Here is a 17,718-nt window from a genome sequence, read left to right as displayed (position 1 = left end):
CATGACAACCTCTCAAGGATCATGGGTAAAACAATGAGGTTGATAGGCTGTACATAGTAACACGTTATGTTAAATGAGGCACTTCAAAATTATTAGCAGCACTTTAAACAAAATCACTGGAGGCAAGGTAGAGGGACTGCTGTCTGCAGGACCTTAATGCAGGGTGCACCGTGACCCCTCTGCCCATTCTCACCCTGGACCTAAGCCCAACTGGCCCATTTCAAAAGCCGGCCTGCTAGGAATAATCATGCAATTCAATCTGTAAAAAATGCAATACTGGAAAAAGGACCGTTTTGTAGTCGAAGCCCAGCCCCACCCATACATGTGGACAAGATCCACTGGATGGAGCTAAGGATGAAAGCTGGCTCAACAGTTTAGCATCTGCTCTTCCAAGCATCAATCTGTCAGTATAGCGAGTGCGCGCCTTTGTTGCGTCTCCTCACTGCATTCTCTGTTGCAAGCTTAAATCCCACACCAGACAAAAAGGAAGTGAAACCCTCGAGGGAGACAGGAAGTAGAACGGGAGGATGCTGGGAGCAGCTGTCCAATGATTTTACAGAGGACCCTACCTCAGTGCTTAATTTGAACCAGTAGTTTCCGGTGCTCAGCACCAGTACTTAATTGTCAACACTGGAAGGCGCTGTTTGTGTAATTTAGAGATGAGCAGAACAACAGTTGTTTAGTAATTCAATACACACGAAAAAGAACTAATACCTGCCACCCCAAGCCATTCTCAAAGCTTTGGCAGGCTCGAACAGTCTGAACTGTGCCACCTTGTAGCAGTGTGATGGTTAGTAGTTGTGTAGGTACTGTCATTGGCAGCGCTGGCATGGAGTGGCAATGGGTGGGGCAGGCTGTGATGGCCTCCTGACGACCTGGAACTTTTTTTTTATTTTTCAAATTAAGCACCCCCTTATCTGAACCATTTGGTAAGACTAGTCCATCTCTGGCCATTCTGAACATTAAACCAAACTAAATATTCAACTAGCACATAAGTAGGCCACTCTGGAACTAGTGAGATTGAAGTTTGGTGGAAGCAATAAGGTGTTCTTGTGCATTAACAACTGTTTACATAGTGTCAACTACAAACTAGGTTGTTTCTAGATGTTCTATTAATAGATTTTCTCATCATCCATCTCAGTGAAAAGAATGAAAGGGGTGTTGGTACTCCATAAATGCAAAGCAGTGGCATGTAGGGGGCTTATTTACAAGCCCCTTGAGCCACCAGTGCGTCACTTTTAAAATGGGAAAAAGTGACGTATCGGTGGCGCAAGGGGCTTGTAAATAAGCCCCCTAGATGTTTAATAGGCACTCCGCTCACGCTACAATGTCTTAGCGCATTTCATAACATACAGTTATAGAGAAAAGCCCGTACCACAAAATGTCCTGCTCACCCTAAAACACGACTTCCATTTCTTTAACAGCTTCGCTGCGGCGGCTATTCTGCCGCAGCGCTAAGGGGGTGGGGGAGGTGCGCGGCACGCCCATGCTTGTGATGGAACCACTCCGTCACCAGCCTCGGTTGAGCTGTGCTCATGACGGAGCGGTTCCGTCATGGCCCCGCCCGCTCAATAGAATGCGCCGCGCAGGCGCGAAATCAGTGCCGCTCAGGCGCGTCGGGCGGGCCATGGCGGCTACCGCGGCTGATGAAGGAGCGGTTCCGTCATCAGCACGGAAGTGGTTGAATTGAATCATTAAAATAATCACACCGCCTTTCATCCTCCCACAAAACACGTCACTCACTTAATAACTGCTTTCAGTGAGCATCACCTCAACTTCAGCTTGAACAGCCCAAACCTTACACCCTGCCCAGGTAAACAGCAGCTCCCTCAATAGACATGGTGGAGCCCATTTGCATTGTTGGTTCACTCTGCTGCCCTCTTTCAGTAGAAATATGCAATTGCAGTTCTAAAAGACAGGATAGGGGTATGCAGTCAACGTACACAGAAGCCACTCACTGGATCAGAGTACTCTACTATAAGTAGGGCCACTTGAATTATGTGGCAGGAGAGGGTCAAATGATGTGGTAGGGTTGATTAAATTATTCAGCAAGAAAAGGAAAATTAAGTGGCTTTCTGCTGCACATTTTGTGACATTATTTTGTCATTTCTAAGCTTATTACCACTATCTGAGCATTAGTTGTACCTCACTAGTACGAGTTTAACACTCAAATATAGCAATACGTTGCAGAACGGAGATCAGTCACCCTTTGCAAAGGGCCTTCCACTGTGTGTCAACACATGTCGCTGCATTTTTACTAACTTTTGCACCGTTTGAGCTAGAAACCAATTTATTTAGGTTAAAATCTGCAGATTATGTGGCAGGTGATGGATAATATGGCAAATGGGGCAAAACTACAATGATGCGAAAATCTCTGCAACCGCACATTCGCATAATTCCAGTGGCCCTGACTATAGCTCACATTCTAAGGCCTCATTTTACAGTGTTCCCATGTGGATCCAGTTAAGATGTGTATAGAAACCCGGCATTTGTGGCCTGGACATGAGTTGGGGAAGGCATTGCTACCCAAAGCCCAGCTACCACCAGCAATCAGAGGAAAATTGAAACTCTTCAGAAGACCTGATAGGATAATCTCTGCTGCTGGAATTGACCAAAATTCTACAAAAAAGAAATAGAGCAACACTGGTGTAAGAGAGATCTGCCATTATTTCCATCTGCTTAGTGAAAATAAATGAAAGTTAATTTTATATGGAAAACTTGATTCTCCCGCTTCATATAGAAATGAGAACTGAGGCAGCGCACGCAAACTAGGCTGATGGACCGGGAACAGACAACCCTCTGGTAGGCGTTGCATCCAGCGTAGAACACTCTACCACTGGCTCTTCTTCAGGTTCCCGGTGATAAAAAGCATCAGTTGATCAAACAATCTTCACAGAGAGCATTGAGCAGAGCTTCTATCGCCAGAATGCAAGCTTAGAGGACAGGCTCTCCGAAGCATCCACAAGGCAAAGGAAACAAGCATTGGGAAAGTCAATAGGTCTAACCTTTTGCATTTCTAGATGTCCCTCTTAGGTCATAAGTAACAGCTTGAAGTCTTTCATTTGGCTGCAGTCCTTCAAGATTCTACTAAATTCACCTCGAGCCAGAAGCAACTGCTTAAAACGTCCTTCATAAAGCGGAAGTACCTCAAGTCACTACTAGAAGCCACTCTTGAATCAGATCCAACTGCTTAAAGTCTTCACAGAAGTCTCTCGCAAATCAGATGCAAGTGCTATACTCAACCTTCGCAAAGGTGAGGGGTCCAGCTTCAACATATCAATTTACATATACCATTTTGCTGCTCTAGTGAATTGTGCTTGCTCTCTATAGGGGGAATATGTCAAAGCTGGCTTATACTGAAAACACAGGCACACATATACATGCATAAATATGTATATGTGTGTGTGTGAATGTGTGTGTGTGAGAGTGTGTGTGTATTCTACTATGTATTTTTCTTGAGTGTGGCACAACTTTTTCAAACCTACAGTACATCAAGTCGTTTCCAGAGGTTCCTCTAAAGTTAGATGGGAAATCCTCAAAAATGTTTCACAAAGTTGTGGCACCTCAAGCTGTTTTTCCAGGTGTTCCTCTCAAATCATATGCAAAAGCTTAGTAATTCTTTCAGTGGTCTGCTGTATCTCAAGTGGTTATAAAATGTCCCTCTTGAATAGATGCAAGTGCTACAAATTCTGTTTACAAAGCTGACGGGCTTTAACGTATACGTTTGCATACACACTTTTGTTATTTTAATGATTTGTGCTTCTTTTTCTACAGGATAAATATGTGGTTTATGATAAAGTGTTAATATTACAGATTTCAATACATATCTTGATTTTTATTGGAATGACAACACCTTACCATACTTAGGTACAGGCCATGAGAAATACAAGTGTCTTGAAATTTCTGACTTTGAAAGGCCTTTTTTCTCATGCACAATGCTGTCTGTCAAAGAGTAAGCATCCTATGGTTGAGGTGTGCTTACTCATTGTTTCATACTGTGTGCTGTCTTGCAGGGAGCATAATATGAGTACTTTTGAGCAGCTCAGTGGACAAAAAGGGTTCACTAAAAGCACCCCAATATGCATGTATTTTTATTATGATTTATTTGGAAACATAAGGCTTTGAAGACAACTAAACCTGTCTTTAGACCAGACCTAAAAATCATTCCCTGTCCTCATCAGCTAATCCCCTCTCAGCTTCCAGACAAGTGTTAGTTGGAAATATGGGTTCTGCCACAAGTGTCCTGGAATGCTGTCTGGAGTGTCTACCAGGCAGCATCTTTAGCCACCAGAAGAGCTCACACCAATGAGAATTGGAGGGACCAGCTGCAGAGCCAGGATTCTTACAAGGAGCTCCTTAAGGGAATAACTCAAGGCTCCATTTAGGGTTTGGGTGAATGAAAGCTCTAACGTTGATCCCTGGTGCTCATGCCTTGGCATTCTTGCAGTTTCTTCGATTAATTTAGAGTTGGGAAAGCGTCAGGTTTAAACCGGCTGAGTCTTCCCAGGACCTGCAAGTGCTAACCTTTGCCAAGGTAGCCCAGAAGCTGGTGTCTTGATGACTCTCTCTAAGAGCCTCCAAGCAGTACCTCCAGATACTTGAGGCACAGGGAACTCACAACCTGCCCATCTGTACCTCCCTCACATACCCCAAGATGAGACTTCAGCGGCGGCACCCAGCAATGCCATCCCAATTGAGGAGACACTGATATCCAAATTGATTAATTTACAAGAGATGACAAACAAGAGTCTAGTTGCAGAGGCCTCCAGTTGGATGAAGTATGGAATCTCAGTACTGTATGAAACCATTTCCTTGGCATGGTAAGATTTGGGGCAATTTCATTGGGCCTCCCCAGGCATCACTTACCTGCACAAACGCACACCCGTTGCCCTCAGCTGACACTCTGTACTTCCCTTGGATCTCCTTCAAGGCCGCTTGCTGTACCAGTAAAGAGTTTGCATCATTCACTGCAAACCGCCGAAAGAAGTTGTTCGGTCCTCTGATGTTTAGGGTCACCTCAGATTTGTATTGGCGCATCTGGGCAGCATACTTGGCCATGGCTTGGAGTGCCACAACTGTGTCCTGCAGTCAAGGGGAGAATTGATTCACAACAGCTCTGAAACTTTACAGACCTGTAAGCACAATTCACACACTGCTCGTGGGGTTTGTTCAACAACCAAATCATTGCTTTCACATTCCACCTTCTCTAAAGTTCAGTCCCACATTACACAGTATTTGGACCGTTTCAAGACTAATGTCTAATGCATGCATTATCTTTGCCCAAACAACTTAAAATGATATATTTTTCGACTGGTGCACAGATTCTTGCACTGCTTGTATCACAACTACACGCGTGTTTGAGTCACTCACTACTGCTTTTACAGACGTTTGTTCCAGTGCAAGGGTGCACTCCACATTAACTGCAATTCACAATCCATCTCACAGCATGGTTGCAGGGTGGGCTCTCGTCACACCTGTTTGAGACACATAAGAGTGTTCACAAGGGTCTAGTTACTGCTTTTCAAAGCATGTGCAGCCAACAGGCATCACTTTTATGTACACTGATGATCTGTCCACTCAGGAACACACCGGCTACCTCGAATCCATAGTCTCAGGGCCAATACGGTGATGGCCTGCAAACATGCCCCCTCTTGCTGGGAGAGGTAGCAGGCGAATGTTACCTGTGTGGAGGAAAAGCCCCCGTAGATGTTCTGCTTGCTGGAGAGCCAGCTCATGATGGCCGCCGCTTTGTCGATGTCAATCTGCGACTTGTATTCTATGGAGAGGTACCCGAGTAAGACGTAGGCTGTGGTCTCGACATCGGCTGATACAGTGTGTCTCCAGGCATCATCAGAGTGGCCCCCAGAGGTGCTTGTCCAGTGTGTCTGTCCACCTGTGTCACAGAGCAAGAAGCCAGGCATGTGTTATTCAAAGCATCCACCATTGTGCCAGTCACTAAGCATGTCATCTGCCACATCAACTTGTAATGCATATAAGAGAGTAAAGGAGACCTTTGTAATAATGAGATGAGTGCCTTCTGGTTGGTTGGCGTTGGAAACTCACTCACTCGTCCTACGCACCTCATCCCTTCTCTACCAGGTGGTTGACTCTGTGGTTCACGGGATAGCCCCTTCAAAAGATGCAGCGCAGGTCAATGATGCTCCTATTTTTAATTGCTGCGTGAACATGCTGCACCCTTGAGTACAGTTGCTTCTAATGGTATTGTGCTGCTTGGGCATTATCTTGCTACTTCATGATTCATGTTGCCTATTCAAAATGTCAGCTGCAGTAACACAATGATGTTTCAATAAATGTACTGAATCCCTTCTCATGAGGTAGGTCACAATAATGGATGTTTATTTAGATATGTAAACTTTACAGGCAATATTCATTAGTGTGCAATCATGCTGGTGTGGAAGCGTCCATTTTGGATTGGGAACAGGTCATCCATTTTGATTCAGGATGTCTACAGATTTCAAACCAGAATAGAAACTGAGAGTTGGAAGATAAGTGCTGAGTGAATTGTATTGAAGAAATGTTTCCCTATGTCTTGTTTTATTCTGGGTGAGGCTTTGGGTTAATCTCTCTGTTTTATCATATCAACAGGTTTTATAGGACATCCTCTTCCATGAAATGTCTCTTAGACAGATGGTGTCTTGCTTCTTCATGTGATATAGATAGGATGTTTGAGACAGAAATAATAAACGTAGAATATGTAGTGCAAAATTAAACACATCAAAAAGCAGCTAGTAACTTGCTGTAAAAAGATATTAGAATCAGTTAATATAAGCCATAATAAAGGAAGGCTGTAGAGTTTGTAGAAATATGCGGAGTGATTCTATCTTTTCTGGAATGACCTTACCCTGCAACAACTATACATGCTCCCTTAAATATCTCTTCTCTGCTGATAAGTGTTCATCTTAAAAAACAGAGGAAGGAAAAGCCAATTATCATTTACTTGATTAAATACCTGCTGTAATAATGTTCAGTGATCTGCCTTTCAACCTGAATGCTGGCCCTGACACGAGGCAGGAGGGCAGGATGATTTTACAACTAAACTGGAATCATTTATTACAGTTGAGCAGCTGCATCATTTCTTTATTACAGGTGACTATAGATGTTAATACTAAATCACTATATTGCTGGCTTGTGTTTTGGTTATATTTCCCAGGAAATGTATCTTGCACATCTAGAAGCTCTAATATTGTGAGGCAGCTCTGCAAAGGGTGAAGAGAGTGTTTCGAGACTAAACAACACTTAGGTCCAAGGAGGGCCCTTGTGAGGGACCCAGCTCAGATTATAGGTTCACAAAAGTATCATGTACTTACCTAAAAGAGGTGTGCCTTCTCTTTGCAATGGCAGGTCTGAGAACTACACTCTCGTCTGAAGTGCTCAGGGGCACTAGGGTCACACTGATAGGCAGACCTCACTTTACCACACTATAATTATGTGGTACTACCTGAAAGAAATAGGGAAGAGGGACCCCCATGAAAGGAGTAGCACATATACACTCTGGGTCTGAGGGCTCAATGGACAATTACAGGTTTCAGTTCCTCCGGGTCCACTCAGCCTTCCATCATGCTGAGGGTGATATGGTAAGTAGTGTGGGGCCGATTCACAGAACTAATTTGCGACAAAATCCTAAACTTACTACTTTTGGTATTCACAGAAGGCATTTAGTAGTCATAAATTAGGATTTTGCCTTAAATTATGATTATGTCTTAAATTAGGTTTTTGTCCTAAATTAGTATTTTGTCTTAAATTAGGATTTTGTCTTAAATTAGGATTTTCTTCTAAGTTAGGATTTTGTCCTAAATTAGGATTTTGTCTTAAGTTAGGATTTTGTCTTAAATTAAACTTAAGACAAACTTAAGTTAAACTTAAGTTTAATTTAAGACAAAATCCTAATTTAAGACAAAATCCTACTTTAGGACAAAATCCTAATTTAAAACAAAATCCTAATGTAAGACAAAATCCTAATTTAAGACTACTAAATGCCTTCTGTGAACATCAAAAGTAGTAAGTTTAGGATTTTGTCCGTAGTTAGTTCTGTGAATCGGGCCCTGTGTTACTTCACAATAATCGGTGAAGATAAATCACCACTGGGTGAGTGTCTGCTTTACAAATACCATTATTAGGTTGGTTTGTAGTCAGTATTACTATACACTTATTATCTAGTTACAAGAATATCGTGACCAAAATATTGAGGGCCAAAATATTGCAACTTATCCTATTTCTGCCCTGCAAGAGCAACCCCAATTTACGTTGGTTAGAGCCAGGACTTTGAGTGTGTGGCATGCTCTGCTCTCCAGCTGCTCTCAACATGCTCCACTACACATACACATTCAACACCTAACCAGCTGTATATCTGTGAATATGAATGACTGCATGCTACTGTCAACCTTTTTGCCCCACATCCTACTACAGAATTTGGCCTCCACCTCAAGTGAGTGCATCGAGGGTAAGGTGCTACTAGCTCATCTGTCTCAGCAGGTAAGCATCACAACTGATTTTCCATACATTTCGTGCAGCCACATTTACACTGACAATGTATGCATGTGGCACTTAATTCAGAGAGTGCGTGTGGAATGTATTAACCATTATTTCTGTAACACTTGCCTCTTTTCAGGGACAACGATGACCAGCTGACCTCTTGATTGGTTCATGAACCCACTAGTTGGTCGTATCCTTTCTAACCTCTAATTAGATTTGGTATGTGTGTTCTTTGCACTTCCATGTGGTCCTAAAGAAAGCCACATCACCTCCACGGAGGGCCTCACTGCTGAAACATGTTGACCAGCTAGAGATCATGACAGGTTGAATCCTCTTGCCATAGCACACACCTTTTTAATCCTGACCCCAGGGTCTCAAATTGAAGGTTGTTCTGACATACCAGGTAGTTAGTTTTAACCTCACTTGCACTTTCCTATCCACACTCCCTCCTCAGCTGAAGGTTTTAGAATACCTCTTTACCACATCAACAAAACATCCCTGAGCTCCTTCCTCTCAGAGATGGGGTTGTAGCCCGCACTACGAATAGGTTCGCAGTACGAGGAGGTTACCCAATGATGAAGCATGCCACCCACGGGTGAGTGAGGGAAACCGCCCTTTAACCCCTTCCATGCTCATGATGAGCTCAGCTCGTCATGAGGTATACCTCTAGGGTGCTCATGACGAGCTGAGCTCGTCATGACCACACCCATTTACAATGAGTCCCAGCACAGGGGAAAAATCTGCCAAGCAGCCAAGGTGTTAAAAGGGATTCCCCCACACTTCTCTTTTCTCACTCTAGACCAGGGGTGCTTTTTGGTGTTGCCATGTTTGATCAGAGGGGAGTCGCCCCCTGATGGTCACTAAGCCTCCTTATGCCTCTTTAGTGTGTATTTGATTTATGGGGTTTAAACCAGTGCTTAATTTGTCAAAAACAGAATGGTTTTGCCTTTGAAGATTTTAAACCTTGAGAAAACTGTAAGGGTGTTACTACTATCAGACAAGTCATACTTCTATCCTTGTGCACTTGCCTGTTTACACAAGGATTCAAATTTTGCTCTGAGCCTCTAATCACGGCCATAGTGGCTTTTGCACGTGCAGTTTTACCACCCCGTTTTGAGTTTTGCCTAGAGGAATTTGGAAAAACATGTGGCTGTTATTTTACCACACTTAAGAACCACACATTATTCCCATTACCAACAAGCAAAAGCCTGGATGGGTAGGAAAAAACTGCTAAAATTTCTCCAAGATATTTTTCTGAGATAACATTGTGAGTCCAAGCGCAGGGTTGATTGTGTTTGTGCAGGAAGTGACACCTTCCTGCACAAAACCATTATTGATGGTGTTTTGCTCCTTCTATGTGTGTTGAAGAAAGAAAGAGCAAAAAACGAGGATAAAGACAAAATATTTCTCCTTGTTGCGCCACTCTAACACCTCCTTTTCAAAGACATTTTGGTGCTGCCTCAGATGTACAGATCCTTGTAAATCTGGGGAAGCATGAAAAAGCAAGGGGTGCTGAGTGGGAACAGCCACAGGAACACCCATTGCACACCCCTTTGCTGCAACAAACTGCAGCGATGAGGGCCATATTTACACAAGGTGGCTTAGCACTGCCTTGTTAAAATGGAGCAGGGCATTTAACCTCCGGAGTGTCGGAAAACGTGACGCTCTGGTGGCACAATACCTTGTAAATATGCCCCTAGGAATCTTGGACTGAGAGAGAGAGAATCATGGCCATGGTTCGCCCATTTGCAGCCTTATCTTCAAGATATGTAATTGATGCTAATAAGTAATTGAGGTGCAACCAGCAACAAGGTCATCCTTCCCAGTCTTGCCAGGTCCTGCAGCTACTCCAGGTAGGCTTCCTCAAATGTATTTCAGTTAGGATAGTTTCTATGAATTGCAACAATGTTGAATGAAGAATGATCAGCTTCATGCCACAGACTAATTTAGTAAGTAGGGCTCCTGCAATGACAGTGAGGGAGGCACTGACTCCACTTGGCCCCACTGTGACCCCCTGCCCTATGTGGGGATCTCCGCGGGGCTGTTTCAATGAAAGTGCGCCCGGAGATGTGACGAGAGCACGTATTGCAAAACTGTGCATTGCCAACTGACACATAATATATTTGAAGGCTGGTTAGCATTTCTTTGTTTTTGAAACACAAATCCCAAAATGGGGGTTTCTTTCTGAAAAAAAAAATAAGTTCCACTTGACACCCCTGATGCCCTGACCCTGTTGCAGCAAGTGGGTGGGCAATGTTGCTTTCTTCCTACCTACAAACAACAGGCTCCAGGGTGTTCCTGGTCAGAAAACAGGGTCTGAAGGGCAGGTCCTTTCGACATCTTAAAGTCAGTGGTCCAGATACAGCTGGCCCCCAATCAAGATGTTTTCTACGAATATGCTATGTTAGTCAGCATGCGTTTACAACGCATGCCATTGCAACAACCGCATTGTTACATTGCATACCTGTACAAAGCAAGTCAGAACGACTTGCTGAAGGGATAGTATAATTTACTATTCTAACTCCAGTCTGGGCAACCTTAGGGAAGGTGTTGGATTTTGAATCCAACATCTTCTGCCCCCTAATGCAAGTCGTTGTTCCGACTTGCATTGTAATGGTATGCGATGTAACAACGTGGTCGTTGTAACGACCGGGTTGTAATGGCCAGCTCCGCTCCGCCAGCCTCGCCCTCGCCACCGTCCCACAGATCTGCAGAACCACCACCAGAGGAAGATCCTTCACCTACCTGGCGGCCAAGACCTGGAACACCCTCCCCACCCACCTACGACTCACCCAGGACCATCTCTCCTTCAGGAAGCAACTCAAGACCTGGCTTTTCGAGCAGTAGCGGCCCCCCTCCCCCAGCGCCTTGAGACCCTAGCGGGTGAGTAGCGTGCTTTACAAATGTTCTTGATTGATTGATTGATGGCATGCGTTGTCTTGCATGCGTGGTAAACAATGTTTACTATTTTCTACAGCAGTGCCAAGTGAGGCTCCACCATGGGAAACTATGCAGTGATTCAACTTCTAACTGAGTCAGGAAAACTGAGAGGTGGGGGCACAATTGTTGGTTGTCCAACAGTTCTTTTGTTACTGGTGCCTTATCATGTGTGAGCAACACAGTAGTGTGTGGGACAATCACAACCCTCTGGCTGAGACCCCAGGAGGGAACCCTTGCACTAGAGTAGAAACACTTGCAAGATGTGCTCCTACACCAGAGGTGTAAAGAGATTTGTAGAACAGGAGGGGTATCCCCCTGGCTTGCCTTAGCAGAGGAAAGAGAGAGTGTGTGGAGTGCATAGCAGAATGCTCCTGGGGCAGTAAGGGCTAGCAAAGTTAAGATTGAAGGGGCCAGTACCTGATTTAATAGCCCGTTCCTCGAGTTCTTCGGCAAGGTTGTTCCGGGTTTTGCAGTCGCCAGCCAAAGTGAAGGTGTAGAAGAGAAGTGCCAGGGTGTAGGTGCTGACATGGTCTTGGTGGAGTTTCCTCCTCAGGCACTCCAATGCTTCCTCCATCACCGGGTCCTATTAGAGGGAGAGCGAGTGTGAGGTAGGGTTCCATCTATGGGAGGAGGAGCAGGAGGGATCAAGGAAAGAGGGAAGGGTAGGAAGAAAGAGGGAAGGGGTAGGAAGAAAGAGGGACAGGGGTAGGAAGAAAGAAGGAAGAGGAAGGAAGAAAGAAGCAGAGGGAGGGAGCAACACTGAAAGAAATGGGTGAGTGAGTGTGAGATTAAAAGAGGGAGCAAGTACAAATTGTAGGAGGGAACAAACGTCGCAGGACAGTGGAGAAAGAAAAGGATCCGGGGATAAAGAAAGCAACAAAATTAGGGGGGGGAGGTAAGGATGAAGAAAGAACTAAAGGGAGTGACATGAAGTGGCGATTCAGGGCAAGGTAAGACTGAAATGGATAGAGAAACGGAGGCAGCAAGAGCGAGGAGAAGGGAGAAAGGTGAGAGGAAGGATGGTGGTAGGAGGTGACAAAAACAAGAAGGAAGTGAAAGGAAGGAATGGGAGAAGTAGGAGGAATATAATGGGAAGAGGATGAAAGAGGGAGGGAAGCAAAGGAAAGAGGAGGAGAGGTAGCAAGAGAAGAAAGGAAGTGATTGGAGAACAGGCAACATGAAACTGACAGGTGTGCTTGAGGGAAGTACGTGGGAGAGAACAAACGGAGACACAGAAATGCAGTTAGTAGGGGGGACAAGTCAAAAAGGGGAATATAGAGTCAAAAGTAAAGGGTAGAAAGAGCAGAGTGGGGGAAGAGAGGTACGGCACAGAATCAAGACATTAGGTATGCACTTTTATGTGCAGCAGCTCATTATACTCACCTGCGGTGGCCATCCAACTTCTAGGAGAGCAGAGGTGATGTAGGCTGCAAGAGAGACATCATCATCATCAGCACCGCCCTGTGAAACAGAGAGAGGGAAAAAAGATAGGTGAGTGCCTGCTTCATTCAAAGGAAATGACCTGTGACCCGGGAGAAGGAAGAATACCACTGCAAAAGGTGTATGTGCTCCTGTGGATTGGTCATAGTGGGGGATACCACTGCCAAAGGTGTATGTGCTCCTGTGGATTGGTCATAGAGTGGAATATCACTGCCAAAGGTGTATGTGCTCCTGTGGATTTGTAATAGAGTGGAATAGCACTGCCAAAGGTGTATGTGCTCCTGTGGATTAGTCATAAGAGTGGAATATACTACCAAAGGTGTATGTGCTCCTGTGGATTTGTCATAGAGTGGAATATACTGCTGAAGGTATATGTGCTTCTCTGAATGCTTCATAGAGAGGAATATCACTGCCAAAGGTGTATGTGCTCCTGTGGATTGGCCATCGAGTGGAATATCACTGCCAAAGGTGTACGTGCTCCTGTGGATTTGTCATAGAGTGGAATATCACTGCCAAAGGTGTACGTGCTCCTGTGGATTTGTCATAGAGTGGAATATCACTGCCAAAGGTGTACGTGCTCCTGTGGATTTGTCATAGAGTGGAATATCACTGCCAAAGATGTATGTGCTCCTGTGGATTGGCCATCAAGTGGAATATCACTGCCAAAGGTGTACGTGCTCCTGTGGATTTGTCATAGAGTGGAATATCACTGCCAAATGTGTAAGTGCTCCTGTGGGCTGGCCATCAAGTGGAATATCACTGCCAAAGGTGTACGTGCTCCTGTGGATTTGTCATAGAGTGGAATATCACTGCCAAATGTGTATGTGCTCCTGTGGATTGGTCATAGAGTTGAATATCACTGGCAAAGGTGGATGTGCTCCTGTGTGTTGGTCATAGAGTAGAATATCACTGCCAAAGGTGTATGTGCTCCTGTGGATTGGCCATCGAGTGGAATATCACTGCCAAAGGTGTACGTGCTCCTGTGGATTTGTCATAGAGTGAAATATCACTGCCAAATGTGTATGTGCTCCTCTGGTTTGGCCATCGAGTGGAATATCACTGCCAAAGGTGTACGTGCTCTTGTGGATTTGTCATAGAGTGGAATATCACTGCCAAAGATGTATGTGCTCCTGTGGATTGGCCATCAAGTGGAATATCACTGCCAAAGGTGTACGTGCTCCTGTGGATTTGTCATAGAGTGGAATATCACTGCCAAATGTGTATGTGCTACTGTGGGTTGGCCATCAAGTGGAATATCACTGCCAAAGGTGTACGTACTCCTGTGGATTTGTCATAGAGTGGAATATCACTGCTAAAGGTGTATGTGCTCCTGTGGGTTGGTCATAGAGTGGAATATCACTGTCAAATGTGTATGTGCTCCTGTGGATTTGGCAAAGAGCAGGATACCACTGCAGAAGGTGTATGCGCTCCTGTGTATTGGTCGTACAGTGGAATACCACTTCAGAAATTGGTTGAAAGTAGTGTACATATGGAGTAACATAGCCAAAGTCAGATGGGCTGCTGTGGGTTATTTACATATTGCAAAAACACTGCAGAAGGTGGATGTGCTGCTGTCCAGTGTGTACATTGTCCATAACAACAGACAGCTGATGTGCTTCTGCGGTTAGTTACATAGTGGAATAATATGCAGAAAGTGGATGTGCAATAGATAGTGCACAGATAGGATAATATAGTAGAATGTAAAAGTGCTGCTGTGGACTGGTCGTAGAGTGGAATAACACTGCAGAAAGTGGGTGCACTGCTGTGCTTAGTGTACAGATGGAGAAACATAGTGGGCAATAGATGTGCTACTGGGGATTGACCTTAGAGTGGAAAAACACTGCAGAAGGTGAATATGCCTCTATACATTGTGTGCAGGTGGAACAACATTGCAGAATGTAGCTAAGCTGCTGGGGATTGACCATGGAGTGGAATAACACTGCAGAAGGTAGATATCCTTTTTTACATAGTGTACCAGTGGAATAACATTGCAAAATGTAGATGTGCTACCAAGTGTTGTTTACAGCATGGAATAACACTATGAAAGGTGAGCGTGCTGCTAGACATAGCGTACAGATGGACTGATATAGATGAAGGCAAATGGTTTCAGGGGATTGGTCGTAGAGTGGAAACTGCTGGAAGCAGATGTGCTGCTGTACCAAACGTACCAATACACTAGTATAGCAGAAGATAGATGTGCCACAGTGGAGTGGTAATAAAGTGGAATAACATACCAGAAGGTGGGTGGGTTTCTGTACAAAGTGTTCAGAAGGAACACAAAGCAGAAGGTAGATGTGATGCTGTGGGTTGGTTACAGACTGGAATAACACTGCAAAAGGTGGATGTGGTGCTGCACATAGTAAACACATTGAATAACACAACAGAATGTGAATGTGCTCATGTGGGTTGGTTACAGAGTGGAATAAACCTGAAGATGGTGGACAAACTTCTAAATATAGTGCATAAGTGGAATAACGCAACAGACAGCTGATGACCTCCTGATGTTAGGTACACAGTTAAATAATATTGCAGAAAGTGCATGTGCTACTCTACATAGTGCACAAATGGAAAAACATACCAGAAGGTAGAAGTGCTTCTGTGAATATGTCACAGAGTGAAACAATACTGCAGAAAATGGGAGGCTTAAGCACACTTGAAGTAGAAAAGTGTAAGGAAGATAGGGTCTTATTTGCATCTCATTGCACTTACCTTACCATTTGTATATATGTATATATGAAAGAAACAAACGTTAAAGTGAAGTTATGGTTAGCTTTGCTTCTAAGACCATGTCTTAAGTTTAAACAGCACCTCTGAAATTCAGTGCAAAAACAAAAAGTCACAGTCAAAGTACAATTATGGTTAGAAAACAAAACCTAAAATCCACAGAAATTCACCAGTTATAGTTTGCTACACTAACCATAACTTCCATCTCATAGTGTGTTGCTTTTGATGTCACATATTACATCAGTCATGGCATGTTATATTACATAATTGTTGACATTGCTGAAATGCATTTTCAATTGAAAATCTGACCCAAACATAACTACACAGTCTATGTTCTTGATTGTATAGATCAGTATATGGCTCTCTTTTAGTCAGTCAGCCATGTCTGCCTGAAAGGAGGTTGAGATAGACTAAACAGGCCAGAAGCATCAAGAAAAAGGGCTTGCAAGGAGGATATCAGACATTTCAACTAAAACATTTACACACAGGTATTTTACAATGCATCAATTACAATGATAACATTTACATCGCTTTGTATTGTTCCGCTATGTAAATTACAATTACATCACAAACATTGACATCACATTCTAGGTACACTGTTGAAAACATTCTATTTGTACAATCTGTGTGAGTGTTCACACTAGGGTCATTATGATGACGGGCGGACTTTGTCCGCCCGTCACCATAGTGGGAAACGGGACCGCCCGCCATAAGGGCGGGGGTCCCGTGGGGGGCATTAGGATGTGCCCGCCACAGTGGCGGGCACATCTGTAGTTGTAGCATTGTGGCGGACGGTGCACTCTGCACCGCCCGCCACAATGGTAAAAATGCTTTTTTGCATTTGCATCTGCAAAGCGGCAGGCACCGCGCGGTGCCTGCCGCTTTGCATATGCAAATGTGGGGGGTACCATAGGTACCCCCCATGTGCCCCCTGACAGTGTGGTGAACCTGGAGGCCCTGCAGGGGGCCCCTGCAGCAATCCCCGCCTGCCTTTCCGTGGCGGCATTGCCGCCGCGGAAAAGCAGCTGCAGACAGGCACCCTAATATGGATGGCGATGTCTGATAGACACCGCCACCATATGGTTCCATTACCGCCCCGCCCTAATGCGACCGGGGCGGAAAAGCGGCGGACGGTGTTTTCGTCCGCCGCGGTCCCCCACGCCATCCTAATATGGCGGGGGGGGGGATTAGAATGCGGATGTCGGGCGGATTGCCCCCGCCAGGGTGGCGGTGGCCACCGCCACCCTGGCGGGGGCAATCCGCCCGACATCCTAATGGACCAATAAGCAGTGCATTGTACAGACACTTTAAAGAAACAATACTGCCATCTCCTTTTGATTTTTGATGCAATGTTAATCTTACATATTCTCGGGGTGAAAGGAACTTGTGGAGTTTCACTTTGTAGAATTCCGTTCATGTACATGAAAACTTTGTGAGATTCCAGAGTTCAGCAAGCTAGAGGGATTAGCACATCCCACTGCTCGTGCTGAGTTTTAGCACTGGGAGCTTGTTCTGTGCTGCAAAATCAGCCCGGATGGCACCATGCAGTGTGCCAGAAGGCGCTAAATCTTTACTGCCACTCAAGCAAATTTTCTCTTCGAGTGGCAGCTTTCACACCATATTTCGCGACCTCCCATATTGAGAAATTCACGCTATGGGACACGAATTCTCGCCTTCCAATTTACTATTGGTGAGCAATGCGTGAGAAAAAACTCTGCCACATGGCGGGTGGCAGAGTTTTGCAGAACTCCACGTTACAACTGTAATGAGCAGTGCGCAAACTCTGCCAGTGGAGCGGAATTTATCGCCCACCCCTAATATATTTTAACCAGATCCAAAAGGAAACAATAATATTCTTTTTAACAGAAAGATTATTTTAGAATTCTATTTTAATATTGCATATGTATTGTAATGTGTTATTAATTAATTTAGTACACACCCTTTATCACTATTACAATTTTTTTTTTAAACTGATGTTTTAAAACAAAGCATAATTACCATTATTCAAATGAAAGTAAGCTGATAAAAAGAATTTTATTTATGAAAGGTAATATAATTAATGTTTTCCATTTAAATTACTACCGATCTTTTGCACCTTCATCACTTAATCAACTCAATTCA

General features: G+C 44.4%; 1 protein-coding gene across 1 annotated transcript in view; it reads right to left on the bottom strand.

Moving 5' to 3' along the window:
- Positions 1-17,718, bottom strand: part of LOC144768929 (alpha-2-macroglobulin-like protein 1) — a 299,902-nt gene that overhangs the window by 62,253 nt on the left and 219,931 nt on the right. The window contains exons 26-29 of the mRNA XM_078652936.1: positions 12,817-12,894; positions 11,851-12,016; positions 5,682-5,893; positions 4,867-5,082 (exon numbers count right to left, since the gene is read on the bottom strand). Coding sequence (XP_078509062.1) covers positions 4,867-5,082; positions 5,682-5,893; positions 11,851-12,016; positions 12,817-12,894 — 672 coding nt within the window. The remainder of the gene's footprint in view (positions 1-4,866; positions 5,083-5,681; positions 5,894-11,850; positions 12,017-12,816; positions 12,895-17,718) is intronic.

The sequence above is a fragment of the Lissotriton helveticus genome, chromosome 7, assembly GCF_964261635.1.
Source record: "Lissotriton helveticus chromosome 7, aLisHel1.1, whole genome shotgun sequence".
Lineage (NCBI taxonomy): Eukaryota > Metazoa > Chordata > Amphibia > Caudata > Salamandridae > Lissotriton > Lissotriton helveticus.
The sequence above is the reverse complement of the archived record's forward strand: the minus strand, read 5'-3'. Positions and strand labels throughout refer to the sequence as shown.